At 36.0% G+C, this 15,331-nt stretch overlaps 1 protein-coding gene across 1 annotated transcript in view; it reads right to left on the bottom strand.

Annotated features, from left to right (window-relative positions):
- Positions 1–15,331, bottom strand: part of PTPRD (protein tyrosine phosphatase receptor type D) — a 362,060-nt gene that overhangs the window by 31,446 nt on the left and 315,283 nt on the right. The window contains exons 28-29 of the mRNA XM_066569175.1: positions 3,950–4,069; positions 3,256–3,410 (exon numbers count right to left, since the gene is read on the bottom strand). Of these exons, the coding sequence (XP_066425272.1) occupies positions 3,256–3,410; positions 3,950–4,069 (275 nt within the window). The remainder of the gene's footprint in view (positions 1–3,255; positions 3,411–3,949; positions 4,070–15,331) is intronic.

Genomic DNA, 15,331 nt, shown 5'->3' with positions numbered 1-15,331 from the left:
TATAAAAGAAGGTATTAGTGTTGTCTCAGATGGCTTAAAATTGCCACTATAAATCCTGTGTTCCTTCTAGAAACTAAACTCAGATTACTCCTTCAATGAGATATTGTTAAAAAGACTGTCTACCATAGGCAAAGGATATAAGATATGGTTCTGTAATGTATTGTTTGGCTCCTAGTTAGAAAAGTCTTAAGTACTTTTTAAATCTGGATGATGAAAAGGGGAAATTTAATGAAAAGGGATTTAGGTAGACCTAAACGCAAAATGGGAGACAATAACAGACAAGATACAGAACAAGGACAAGAGGAATATTAAAAAGGATGTAGAGGCAGAATAGGGGCCAGGAAAGGAATAAATGAAAATCAAGAAGTTTGTCAAGAACAGAAAAATATCTCAATGGAAAACAGCAACTAGTAGAGTGTAGTAAAAGTAAAAGGAGATGCTTGGCAAAAATTAGAATGACAATTACCATTAGAATTACAATCTCACTTCAGAGAAAATACTAAGAAAGTTAGGAACATATTTCATTAAATGGTTCAGCAATGTGATATCAACAATGAAATAAGTTTTATAAAACAATGGAATTGAAGGACACAACTAGAATATAGTTATAGGGGTCCAGAGAATAAGGATCAGTCCAGATGTGGAGAGAAAAAATTGATAAAAGTGTTAAATGACTTATAATAGGCAAAGGAAAGATTGGAATGGAGAAACTTACAAAGTGAGCAACAGAGAAGAGAAGGAAAAAAATGGAAAGCAGATTCTAATTAAAAACTGGGTAATGTGCAGAGTTTGTACTTAATTGTTTTAAATTCATTTTTTATAGCTTAAAATGAAATGTTTATGCATGTCCAGTACTTCAATTTCAAATCAAATAGGAAAAATTTTCATATTGCTGTGTGAAAGACATATCCTTTAGACTAAAAATGCTGTGGTGATGCTCTATAGTTGTTCCTCTTTTGATTTTTTGAACCAATTTAATAATCATAGAATCAAAGGATAACCTGAGTTGGAAGGAACCTACAAGGATTACTGAAATCTGACTTCTGTCCCTGCACAAGACAGGCCCAACAAAATCATGTTGAATGTAAAATGATAAGGCAATACAAATCCCTGAATATTATGTTGCTACATAATGCCTGAAAAGTGACATGTTAATATGACTATTGTGAGAAACACTTTAGTTACTTCATTAGTCTATCAGTTGGATAGTCAACACATTACATTGAGGAGGTAATTAGCAGATTAATAAACTTTGGACTGTTCAGAACACTTGATGCTAAATGTCCAGCCTGTTTTAATTATAGAGACATACATTTTAATTTTTTTCAGAAACCTGGTTACATTAATTCTGTTCATAGACAAATTGTTAGGAGTCAAATTTAAAAACCTTATTAAAATAATAGGATACGTGAAAGTCTGTTTTTTAGAGGTTAGGTTGTATGAAGTGACTGAAATCCTAATGTCTCTAGTAATTATACATAAGGCAAAAAGCTTATATATAGCAGATTATGCTTATTGCAGATAAATTATTGATACATAAATCAATAGGAATTTGGGATACAAAAAGTCCCTCAGGCATAAAATCATACTACATAACTTGACCACCACTTTCAATGAAATCTGCATGAAAAACTAATGACAAAGAGAAAATAATTGCCTTGTGCTTCATCAGTACCACTGAGTGATAACAAGCAATGCATTTTATTTCATCTTTTCCAATGACTAGCCATAAAAACTGATTTAATTTGCCTATTTTTCCATAGCGGTAATTTAGGCTATTATATGAAGAGATTTTCCAGAGTGGGAAAATTAATTTCTTCTATTAAGTTTATTTTTGAGGTAGCATCCTCACTGTTGAGCAACTTTGGAGTATGCTATATATGGATGAAGCTAAAGAAGTTGTATCTGAGGAAATCTAAAATCCCAGACAATAACCAAAATGTTTTAAGACTCTAAATGCAAGTACAAAAATATGCCTCTCCATTCAAGAAACACTCAGTAAGCTCTATGAGTATATTTGTGTTGTTATTTCTAATTATTCCATATTTTTAATCCTGGTGTTTAAATAAACATTTAATATCTGTGTTCCATGTTCTCTGGTATTTTGTAAACAGTCTGTGCCTTTCAACATTTAAGTTCTGCTTATTTTGTTTTCCTGTTGAATTTATTTTTCCATCTTGTTTACAGGAGACTCTTTCAATCACTTTAAAAGTGTTTAAATTATCAGATTCCATGTATGGGCTGCCAATATAAGAAGTCAGAACTAGACATGGTGGTATGCTGTAATTACTATTCCTCAGGTTTTGGATGAAAAAAGCAAGACTGGTTTTCAAATATGCTAAGCATTTGTAACTGCAGAGATCCATATATAGTAGCTCTCAGCCTTACTAACTGAAGGTATTCCAAACTGAAGTTCACAAGAAATAGTGATCTTAGGAGCTTGCTTTGAAAAGGGCTACACAGCAAGCTATACCACGTATGAAAATATAGCCCTGGAATGAGGGAACACATCTTGGCGTTTATTTCAATCAGAATTGGTATATGTGTTCTGATAACGTCCTTATCTGTTCAGCAAATTCCAAAGAACCTGTATCTCTTACTCTTCATTTTCTTTAGTCCCAACACACGAAAAGCAGCTGACTTTTTTTCTTCCATTGTTACTAATTCATACCTTACAATGCCTGAAGACGTGCGCTACTTTGCCAAAAAGCATGGAGAACTAATTTCCCTGGAACTGAGTTCGGCTTGTTCCCCAGTTACATCCTTTGCATTTTCAGTTCCTCAAAGTCCTAAACTGGGGATTCAACCTTGAATACAGATTCAGGTCTTACCTGAATTTATCAGTCTTAATTCCCATGTTTGCTACTTTCTCACACAATATAAGTTAAGTAATAATTTCAAAAAGTGTTTAATTGCTTAAAACATACTTTTTTCAATACTTAGGCTCTTAAACCAATACCATCCTCTTCCTTTTTCATGCCACATTCTGAATGCCACAGATACATTTGTATTTTCCCTGCAGACATTCTTCCTGGAGATCTTTTGATGTACTAAAATTAAATTAATTGTGCATAGACCAAATAAAATAATTCTAGCCTACCCAAGTTGGCAGTGCCATAGTTGATTTGCAATGCAACCACCTTTTTCTTTGACAGACTCAGAAGTCTATTTGAAAGAAAATCATACTTTCATCTGCAACAAAACAGAAAGCAGGAACCTTGACATACCATGCTTTGAAGAAACTTCTGGGCTTACCTGCAATGCACAACCATAGGTCCAGCATCAGGTGGATTGCAAGTCTTGACTCGTCGCAGAAAAGCCAAGAATGGTGTTGGGTGTTCTGGGACACCATGGTCAGGCCAGGCAGTGAACTGGAATTGCCTCACTTCCCTTTTCTCACTTGAGCCATTCTAGGAAATTTAAAAGTTTCATGACACAACTGCTACTTGAGATTATATCAGCACTTTTCAGTAAAACAACTGCTAAAGCATATATACCAGTGAAAATTGTTTAAATATTTGGGGCCAGAAAGAAAAAGAACTATGGACGAAAATCCTAATTACAGATTCAAACAATGTAAGATGGACTGTACACTTTAAATGGACTGTACACTTGTGCACCACAAGTATTCAGCTTTTTCATGGTGAGAGCTCTGCATTAACTTACAAAACTTCATGTTATCAGGAACATGTACTCTGTAGAAGTGTCAATATTCAGCGCTGGTAGAAGGAAACAAGGGTAAGGCTAGAAAGGAGGAGAAGAGGAGAAAGGGAATAAGGAAGTAAGGGGAAAAGGCACACAGGTAAGGCAAGAAGCAAAAGGAAGAAGGAGGACAAGGTGACAGGAGGGAGGCCAGTGATAGAAAGGAAGGAAGGAATGGAAGGTGAGGGAAAAAACTGCCAGCCTTTCAATTTGAGAGCATATAGTAAGTATATATAAGTATGTATACCTTGTGAAGTGCAAATGTACGAACACAGTATGTTGCCAATTCAACAGTGTCTAAAAGGGTGACTTGGATTAGTCCATAAGTTTCTGTGCCTCTGCTTGGCCAGTATTGATCACACTTCACCTGCAGTGAAAAATATGTTATCATTTAGTACTTTTAATACTGAAATTTATTACATATCTGACTGTATATCACCATAGGCTTTGAAAATATGTGGAGATACAATGGCCAACTTCCAACACAAGAAATTTATTTTATCATCCACAGGAACTGCTCTTATGGTCATAGATTATATAATATCTTCTTCCATAATGGGCAAGTTCAGTAGGACATATAATTGGGAAATGCTAATAAACATAGATACACTGAAGAAAAAAACAGTTTATAGTAGCCTAAAATATGACCTATATATTCACTTTTCACAGTCCATAACTTAATAACAGTACAGCAACACAGGTGGAACATTTTTTTAATATTTGCCATATTTTGCATTAGTCCCCAAACTTATAAACTACTGCTTTGATGTTAGTATTTATTATGTATAGATATAGCTCAGTACAAGCAAGTAGGTTTTTAGAAATAATTTCTCTACACTGATAAATGAAACGGCATCAGCAACTATTAAGTGGACTGTGAGAAAAAAATTTCCTTCTGAGATCAGTGTTCATCAGAGAAGAAGCATATCATGAAATTGAGTCCACAGGCATTTAAAAAAATAGTTTGGTAGAGAGTTCATCCATCAAATCTAAAAAAAACACAAAGCCATTCATTCAGAGGAATCCTAATTTTAAATTTCCACAGTCTAGAATTAAAATATGCAATACTTCTATGTAAGATGACACATAAGAGAACTATATTTTTATCATCATTTCTAAGGCTCAATAATTTGTATCGGTTAAAAAGGGTATTTTCAATGATAACTGTTAAGAAAACAGAAATGCTGAACCCCTAAACCCACCCAAAAATGTAGTAAAAAGCAGTATGGCAGTCAAGTAATTTAAAACATTTGACTTTCAGTGGCTGATGGGTGAAACAGAGAGTCAATCTCTATTCTATTTATAACAATACATTCTTACCAATTAGCCCTGCCTACAGTACAGAAAATAAGTTTAAACTGAGTCCAGTAACAACGCAGTGGGTTTTTTTAATACATGTCTTCATTAATCACTCCAAGCCAGACGCATACAAAATTCAATGAGAATACACTAAATGTAACAAACATCAAAAGCAGAATATTGCACAATATTTGCAGTAAAAAGATGTGAATTGTCATGCTAATCCACAAGGGAAAGTGATTATTTCCCCAAAATGGAAAATTAAGATATGCATCTTTGAAACTCGTGGTTCTCCAGGTTCTTCATTCTGCACAATAGTTATTGAAAAAAGACTTAGTATGCTACCCAACACTCCAGACCCAAATAGCTCTTTCTCACAGATCATTTTATTTTGAGGCTCAGAGGTCACAGATCATTAATGGCTCACAAATCACAGTCTGAGAACAAGTAATCTAGATAGAGAAGAAAAAAATTCTACCCACTGAAGCAGGGGATAAGAATTAATTAGTGGCAAAGTAAAGGGAAACAATTTTTTACAGGCAATGATAATTTAGTTTAGAGAAAACGAATTTCAACAAAGTAACTAAAAATGTTTATTGACACTGCTCTATTAAAAAATAGGATTGATAGTGCAAAAATTCTCTTATTAAGTAAATAAATAATTACTTCCTTGTGTCACTTACTGAAAGAATAAGTACTGCAAATAGTTCACAAATATCCAGTATATAATTGCAAGATTCCTAGTACTTGCCCCTTTGCTCTTTGTAAATCAAACTAAAAAGCATGTTTTCAATTGAGACATTTAAATATAATTATAGAAAATCTAGCTTCATTTTCTAATTAATATAGAAGCAGTGCAACATGTCTATATTGGTTACCTGCATTTTAAACAAATAAGTTGTGGTTTATTATTTATTAATTCCCATGGAATGGAATGTTTTTGGGAACATTTTTTCATAGAAAGTGTGGATACACAGTAACTGTAATTTGTAATCTTAGCAACTACAGGTTTACTCTGACTAAACCTGGGGTTTTTTGAATTAATAAAAATGATTTTTTAAATTCAAACAAGAGAGAAAAGTGTAGCTGTGCCTTTGCATGCCTAAATATGTTGTTCTCTTCACTGGGCAGATCTAACAATGAAATTATATGCTTATAGAAGCAGTACCAGCTTCCAGAAAGCATTTCTGAAAAATTACTCACCTTGCAGTTTGCTAATGACAAAGTTTGACCAGTTTGAAAATGACAGAAAATGTTTGTTTTATTTTTATTTTGTAGAGTAATCTAATGTTAAAAATTTACTCAGACTTAGAAGGCTATTTTTCAGTTAGGCTGGGAAAAAATAAATGTGCATGCTCCTTGAGGTGGAGATTTTGTTTGGGTTTTTTTTTAATGTACTAGTTTATCTAACATAAACTTCAATTATGGTATATTTTTTCTAAAATACTTTCTGTGAGACCTACATGATGCAGAGGACTGCTGCTGGAAGCAGACAGTAAGTGTTCAATAAGAAACTCAATTTGTAATGTAGTATATATATTATTTGAAAGTGGAAACTGATGAAAGTAAGTATCAATTTTTTTAGAAAGAAAACCTGATTTCAGGTTGATGTGGATTTAACCTTCTGGAAGAGCACATGAAGTGTAAATTGACTGAACTGCATCTTCTGTCCCTTTTGCCTATTGATTTTTCTGAGATCAAGAGGTCTTCTTCAGAGATGTGTCCTTATGTGCCTCCTACCCTCATTTGCTCTGTGATCATAAACCTTATATTCCCAATACTCCTAACAATTTAGAGTCCAATTTATCTTTGGGAGAGATTAAGCAATGTTTTCTATTGGACTTCACGGGCAGCAGAGGACCAGATAATACAAGTTGATTGGTAAGACACTACTTTCTGAGACAGAGTTCTTTCCAAACCTTTTATTCTATGTTAAGATCCCAGTCTTCAGCTCTTGAAGTGGGAGAGGTTACATATCCTATGTTCTTTTCAGAAAAAGAATCTCAACCCCCAAAATTTAACACTAAATGTCAACAAGTCAATTTTGAATTTTTTTTGCCAAATGTGTTCTTGCTTTAGCTTTTTGGCCTGTTTAATTTCTGTGTAGTAAGAGCCATTTCTCTCTTGCTTCTGTAAATTATTTGGAAAAAAAATATTTTGGCAAAGTATGCTGATGATAATACTAGCCCTCTCCAGAGTGACAATCACAGTGTTTTTATTGTGAGTTATTTTCTAATATATCTTTGATAAGCCCTCACAGTCATCATCTTTCTCTTATCCATGTAGTTCTGAGTTCCAAAGGTACATCTTTTCCCTAGCAGACTATATTCACCTGCATCCAAGAGTTTTTCTGTGCCACTAAATGCACATGAAAACAGCTTTCACCAGAAAATATCTACTATTCTCTTGCCTACAACTAAAGATGGCAAGATGAATGACGTAGACACATGAGTGTGAAATAATTCACTGGTGATCTAAGAGTGTTTTTTTTAAGAGAAATGTAACTAAAAGTACTGAAAAGCATACCTTTTACTCCTACTTTCACTCTCACAGAATCACAGAATCACAGAGTGACAAGGTTGGAAGAGACCATCAAGATCATCAAGTCCAACCATGCCCTAACACCTCAACTAAACCATGACACTGAGTGCCACATCCAGTCTTTTCTTAAACACATCCAGGGATGGTCACTCCATCACCTCCCTGGCAGGCTACTCCAGAATTTTATCACTCTTTCCATAAAAAACTTTTTCCTGATATCCAACCTATATTTCCCTTGGTGCAGCTTGAGACTGTGTCCTCTTGTTCTGTCAGTTGCTGCCTGGAGAAAGAGACCAACTCCACCTGACTACAGCCAGCTTTCAGGGAATTGTAGAGAGTGATAAGGGCACCTCTGAGTCTCCTTTTCTCCAGGCTAAACACCCCCAGCTCCCTCAGTCGTTCCTCACAGGGTTTGGGTTCCCAGCCCCTCTCCAGCCTCGTTGCCTCCTCTGGACGCGCTCCAGCGTCTCAAGGTCCTTCCCAAACTGAGGGCCCAGAACTGGACACAGCACTCGAGGTGTGGCCTCACCAGAGCTGAGTACAGGGGAGAATGACCTCCCTGCTCCTGCTGGCCACACTGTTCCTGACACAGGCCAGGATGCCTTTGGCCTTCTTGGACACCAGGGCACACTGCTGGCTCATGTCCACTCAGTTGTCACCAGTACCCCCAGGTCCCTTTCCAGCCACATCGTCCCCAGCCTGTAACGCTGCAGGGGGTTATTGTGGCCAAAATGCAGGACTCAGCACTTGGATTTATTAAACTTCATCTTGTTAAATTCTGCCCATGCATCCAACAATTCCACGTCTCTCTGCAGAGCCCTCCTACCCTTCAACAGATCAACACATGACCCCAGCTTAGTGTCATCTGCAAATTTACTAATGAAAGACTCAGTACCCTCATCCATGTCATCAATAAAGGTATTGAACAGAACTGGCCCAGCACAGACCCCTGAGGGATACCACTGCTGACTGGCCCCAGCTGGATGTGGCACCGTTCACCTCCACCCTCTGGCCCCGGCCATCCAGCCAGTTCTGAACCCAGCACAGAGTGCTCCTGTCCAAGCCGTTGGGCTGCCAGCTTGTCCAGGAGTGTGCTGTGGGAGACGGTGTCAAAGGCCTTGCTGAAGTCCAAACAGACAAAATCCACAGCCTTTCCTGCATCCACTAGTCGGGTCACTTGGTCATAAAAAGGGACCAGGTTGGTCAAACACAACCTACCCCTCCTAAAGCCGGGGTCTGATACCCTGGCCACCCTGTTAGTTCTGTGTGATGAAAATCAATATAAACTGTTCCATGACCTTACTGGGTGCTGAGGTCAGGCTAACTGGCCTATAATTACCAGGGTCCTCCTTCCCACCCTTTGTGTGAATGGGTGTCACATTGGCCAGCTTCCAGTTATCTGGAACCTCACCAGTGAGCCAGGACTATTGGCAAATGATGGAGAGGGGCTTCACAAGCTCTTCTGCCAGCTCCCTCATGACCCTGGGATGGATCCCATCTGGTCCCATGGATTTATGAACATCCAAGCATCTCAGCAGTTCTCTGACTTCTTCTCCTGGATAACAGGGGGACCATCCTGCTCCCTGACAGCATCTCTCAGCCCATGATCCTAAGTTGCACACTGCCAAAACCACTACATATGAAATCAGAGCAGCTCTCAAATGACTAAATACAATAAAAAGAAATCTTTTTCGGTGCCATAGAAATGAATGTAGCTAGAATATATAACTAATGGTAGGCACATTCTCTTAACTTGCCTCTCAAACATACACATATTTTCTTTCTCTACATTTCTTCCATTCAGACCATGCAAATCCTTGCTCTTTATGGAAGTACAAATATTCACTGAAAGCAAAGCTGTAAAAAAATGTAAATGCATCCTTTTTCATTAAAAATGAGAAGCTTGAGACATTTTCAGACTTGAAGGGTTTCAGCTACAGTGTTCCTAATATTCATGGATATTCACACTTCAACAAGTCATAGACACTAGAGAACATGCTGCTATGCATCAACAGAGCTGAAGGAAGTGTATTTCCATATGAACATATGAATACAAAGATTCCTGACATTCAAGGGTAGAGAAATAATTTTCCAGTATAAAGTTCCATCATTCATGCTGAAAAGATCCTTCAGGTAATTCTTAACACATGAACCAGCTCTTACAAGCCATCTAAGATTATAAGGACAAAACAAAAAAAGATCAGGAAAGAGACAGAAAACTAGTGTAAGGCAGATACATATAGCAAATGATTTGCTGTAAGAACAGAGTATTAATTATGCTGAATCTAGGATACAAAATATCAGTAGAACATAATTTCTTGCTCCTGTTTTCTTATAAAAAGACTTTTGCAGACAGAATTTTCTATAGTATTTGCAGATGACTTTCCTTCAAAAACAGAAGAATAACATAATAAATTATGCTGAATGGCAATAATAATTATGCAATAAAAAAGGTAGTGCCAATTGTTGCTGGTGGAACCTGTCTCAGACCCTAGCAGCTAATTTACTGCCTCAGACATTTCAGCTGATGTTTTTCTCCAAACAGATTTTACATCGAAGCCATTTTCTTTTTCCAGCAATGCCTTGCCACCTAAGGATTAGGCTGATATGACTCTAAAGCTTAAAGACACTTACAATAGTATTTGAGATTATAATGCAAAGATTAAAAAAAAATCAGAGTACAGACAGGTTTTTTGATTTTATTTAAATAAGATTTGCTCTAGTGCAACTCACTGAGTTCAGTCTAGGCTTAAATGAAAGATTAAAATATAAATTCATAGTCATAAATAAGTTTTGAATTTTGGTCTTAATTACAGTAGCCACAAAAAGAAATTCCAGTAAGAATCTGGAGGCAACATAAATGAACCATAGGCTAATCAATTCATAACAAATTTTAGTCCTCTACTAAGGCTTAAAATACACCCTAATGACTCCCCTATTTTCTGGAATTTCTGAGATATGATTAATAGGTTAACAGTTAATGCTGAAAGATAGTTGATTAATTAAATAAATTATCCCCAGATTTTTTCCATTCTGATCCTTTTGAAAGAGTGTGGTATGGTTATTAAAACAAAAGGAAACAGATATTGAAAGGAATATTGGACATGTTTAAAAGTGTTCTCTATCTCTATTTTCATCTTCATCTATACAATCAAAAAACAGTTCAAGGCTGTATTGCTGGTATCAATGTGACATGCCTTTTTTGAGCTCCTTCTAACAGCAGGGAAGGCATGGTTTTAATGAATTAATTTTGAAGGATGAGTCTGTCAAACAGTTAAGTTCAGCAAGATTTTCCAGAAATGTCTTGAAAAGGTTTCAATGAATGGACTGACTGGAAAAGTGAATGTGCTGTCTACTTTTTGTTTCATCCTCTTGTACTCAAGGCTGATCACTCTGGGCAGCCTGAATAATACTTTCACTGAATAAGATATTACAGTATGAAGAACATATTGAACATTTCAGCCTGCTATTCAAGCACTGTAATGAAGATCTACTATTTTCCATAAAAGAGAACTACCTCTTTAAGCTGATATGAAGAATATGATATAATAAGCTGATATTATGTAAAATATCAGTGAAACAAAAGGATCAAAAGAATGAAACACCAGATCAAAAAAATTCTATTATTATTATGTCTTTGGTTCACTTGAAACAGAACTAATACATGAAAAGGTACATTGGAAGGTGTTTCGTGGACCTAGAGGTCTCAATCTGGATTTTGATTTTTGAATGCAACTTCAAGCCAAGGTGAGCTTTCTATAACTAGTTTAATACACAGATGAAATTCCTAATCTCATAAATGTATTTCATACAGTTCCTGTTACATGAACCAGAAAATTCCCCTAGAAAAAGCATTGATTACCTCAGTATCCATCTGTGTCCATTAACTTCCTTAGAACACAGGACAAGCTCTGTAAATTATGTAAAATGTTAAAAATAATATTATTTTTCAGAGACACCTGTTAGAAGAACCTAAATTTTCCTGATTTGTTGCTTGCCATAAAGGGCAACTGGCCTTGAGCTTTTCACCATAATCTGCTAAATAAGGAAAAGTAGGATCACTTTTTGATAAACAATACTAAATCCACTCTCTGACATTTTCAAGCCTCAAATTGCTTGACAGAACACCATATGCTGAAGCAATATGCTACAATGCTAAACCAAACATGACCTAATCATGTGTCCAGAGAGGCCACAAAGCCAGTAAAGGGTCTCAAATCTAAGTGATGATGAGGATACAATGGTTGCTCAGTCTGGAGAAAAGAAGGTTCAGGGGGTACCTTATTGTGGTCTAGAACTACCTGAAAGGAGGTTGTGTGAGGTAGGGGTTGATCTCCTTTTCCAGGCAACCAGCAACAGGAAAAGACTGCAGCAGAGAGGTTCAGGTTGTATATCAGGAAAAAATTTCTTCACTGAAAGAGTGGTTAAGCATTGGAACAGCCTCACCAGGGAAGGGGGGGGCTCACCATCCCTGGAAATGTTGAAATGTTCAAAAAAATGAGTGGACATCTCACTTTGTAATATAGTTTAAGGAGCACAGTGGTATTTGCTAAGGTTGGATTTCATGAAGGTCTTTTCCAACCTTAATGATTCTGAGATTCTATGTCCAGTCAATTCTGAAAACAAGCAGAATTTTTAATCTTATAACTCAAAATGTCAATGGGCATTTTCTACATGTGGCATAGTTCCTCTGTCTGTATTAAGAGAGGAATTATATGAGGTAGTAGTATATGTCTTACCTCAAGTGCAAAGCAAAGGAATTAAGAAAATAAAGTCGAATTGCAGAGTTAGAATATGGTTTTGACTAAACCATTTGCTATACATAGACTTACTTCAAGGAAATAATATTTTTATGGAAAACTATCAGTTTACCCTAACAGCTAAAAGAAACCACAAGAATGATAACACAAAAAACCTAGATGATTGCCTTGAGAAATACTTTTGGCAATACCAGGTATTGTCAGCTAGAGACCATTTCAGGTAAGACTCTGCAGCAGACAGTCCTTGAAAGTTTACAATGGAAGACACTGCACACAATATCCCACCAAGGTTGTTCCATTCTTGACATTACATTTTGGAAGTTCTTTAATAGTTTGATATAAATAATCTTCACTGCATAGCTTATTTCTTCCTCCTTAAAGCCCCAAAGGCAGGGAAAATGGTAGATTGTTATGGAATTTTTTAAAAGCCTTTCACATGCTGAAAGAATACTGTGATTGCCTTCACTGTCTTATATATAAAACAAATCAAATATTACTATTTCTTCAGCATCTGATCATCACTGTTCTCTTCTAGATTCTCTCTAATTTACCAAGATCTTTTCACAATGAGCATTGATTCTGTCTGTTCTCAACTTCAAATGTATATAAGCTGAAATAACCAGACTTGGAGCCTATTAAATGTGTAAAAGCAAAATTAACCCTACTTATAGTACAGCATTTCCACAGTTTTTTTACTGGATGATATTCACAGTCTGTATTTTAGTTGAGGAATCTTGGCACAGCTTTTCCACCTGAAATGTGCCTAGAAAAAGAAAGTAAGCTTTATTGGATTAGATTCTTGCATGCATTAAGCACCTATGACTGACTACATTTCAGTCATAGAAATTGAGAGCTGACTATGTTCCTGCCCTTGTGCCTCTGAGAATCCTTCCATAATAAACAGTTATGACTGAGTTTTACAATTCTGACATTGCAACTGGTAAGATGCTACCTCGTAAGATGGTGTAGGAATTCTTGGACTGTGGCCATGGCATTCTGTTACAGTGAAAAAAAACCCAGTACAAACCTACACATTTTTATTTTTGTAAATCTGGTGAACACATGGTGTACTTAATTTTGTGTTTTCCTTTTTTTTCTCCCAGTTCTCTCATTCATTCATCATCTGACTCATATCTTAGCATGCAGCAAGCACTAAAGAAGTGAAATAAAATTCTGATAGTGCATTATTGGTACAGAAGGCAATGGTTTACCACTAAAACTAGGGAATGAACAATGACAAACTGCATATTTAATTCCTCTTTAGTAAAACAATACATTTTAGTATGAAAAAATGCCATCAGCTATGTGTCCTATCTACTAATATCTGCTGTCTTATATGCTAACATAGCATAGCTAATTTATCTTTTTATATTTTCCCATATAAATATACTTCACAACTTAAAAAAAACCCCACATTTTTACACACCTGTGCTGCCCCATATAAAACACCAGTGAAAGTTTTCCACAAAAATCAATTATATTTTGCCTAAATACAGTAGAATACAGGTGCACATAGGACTGTTTTGAAAATATTCCTAAATTAATTTTTAAGTGCACCTCTTGCTGACTTCTCTATTCCTTTAGTGAAAATGTCTAACTGTCACTTATTTTTGATGCACTATTTTGACAGGTAATACCTCCAGTATTACCCAAACATACTTAGGAGGAAAGATCTGAAATTTTCTGCAGAAGCCCTGCACAACAAATGGAAAACTAACTCCATCACATTTGCATAAAAGTCTGCTGCATCCATATCATACAGAAAAGAAAACTGCATTCTTCATTTTCTGTGCGTATTATTTACTCTGGGGCACGTACTCTTGCTTTGTCTTGCATATGAAGTCAGATAGATTAGATATCAGTGTCTACTCTGCCAGCAACAAATCAGGATTCAAGAAAACTCTTCGCAACATGCACATTTTGAGTAGAAAAAGGTAATGCTCTTCCCAGACCTGCCTTTATCTTTTCCTTTCCTATAGCAAGACTTGGAAATCTTTGGTTGCCAATGTCTGTTTCAAAGCTGTTTTTACTAAGGAGTCTGAATGTACAATTACATTTCCCAGTCGTTGTGGGTTTGTTTTTTTTCCTTAAAAAACCGAATCAACCCACCAAGCAAAACAAACCTCAAACAATTATTTTACCTACTTGATATTTCTACTGTCACCCATTTTCCATTTTTCTTACACATGGAATAGTCTATAAATCTATAAAATTTTCATTGATATACACAGACACAAGTGTTCTGGTGCTTAACACTTGAATAACAGGAGTTCCTATTTAGCATTTCAGCAATACCAGGAAAAGTCCATTTACCTTTTCTTGTGACAGTGCCATCTCTCCTGGCTCTCTCAGGTGTCAGTGACAAGTTAAGAGACACTGAGTCCAAGGACTTTCAATTATCTTTTGATGTTCTTATGGAAAAAAATACAGGACCCATGCAAATAGTCTCATGTGTATCAATAATGGGGAATAAATCTGAGAGAGGATACATCATTTTCCTACTGGGCTTGTTTTGATCTCCCCCTTCCCAATGAAGACTCAGGATTCAAGATGCTAAACCTTGACAAACCAAGATGATTATTCTACATATATGGTTTTTTAGATAATTTTTGCTTATAATATTGATGATGATATCCACTTCATGATAGTCAAATAGGTGTTTGGATCAGGCTAACAGAATGGCACAAATGTAGTTCTCTCATGTGTTCATTTAGTCATTAGCAAATTTGAATGAAGCTCATAGTATCACTAAGAAACTAAAGCCTTCCTCATCAGTAAAGAAGGTCAGAATCCGGCTCAATATCAACTTGATATTGACATTATATTGTTATTTACCTTCTATTATTTGCATAATTGATAGTGTCACTATGTTTTCATTTAGCTTTGACCTGATTGGGTTTTTTTGTCATAAGATTTTAAACCTAGGCAATGGGGTCTCAACACAGAAAATATTGTAATGAGGTCAGCGAGGGAAGTATTTTCTATCAGTTCCAAGATAACACAGCAAATGTATTCAAAATACAGAACTA

Source organism: Molothrus aeneus, chromosome Z (genome assembly GCF_037042795.1).
Source record: "Molothrus aeneus isolate 106 chromosome Z, BPBGC_Maene_1.0, whole genome shotgun sequence".
In the NCBI taxonomy this organism is placed as follows: Eukaryota; Metazoa; Chordata; class Aves; order Passeriformes; family Icteridae; genus Molothrus; species Molothrus aeneus.
This window is presented reverse-complemented; position numbering and strand designations above follow the sequence as displayed.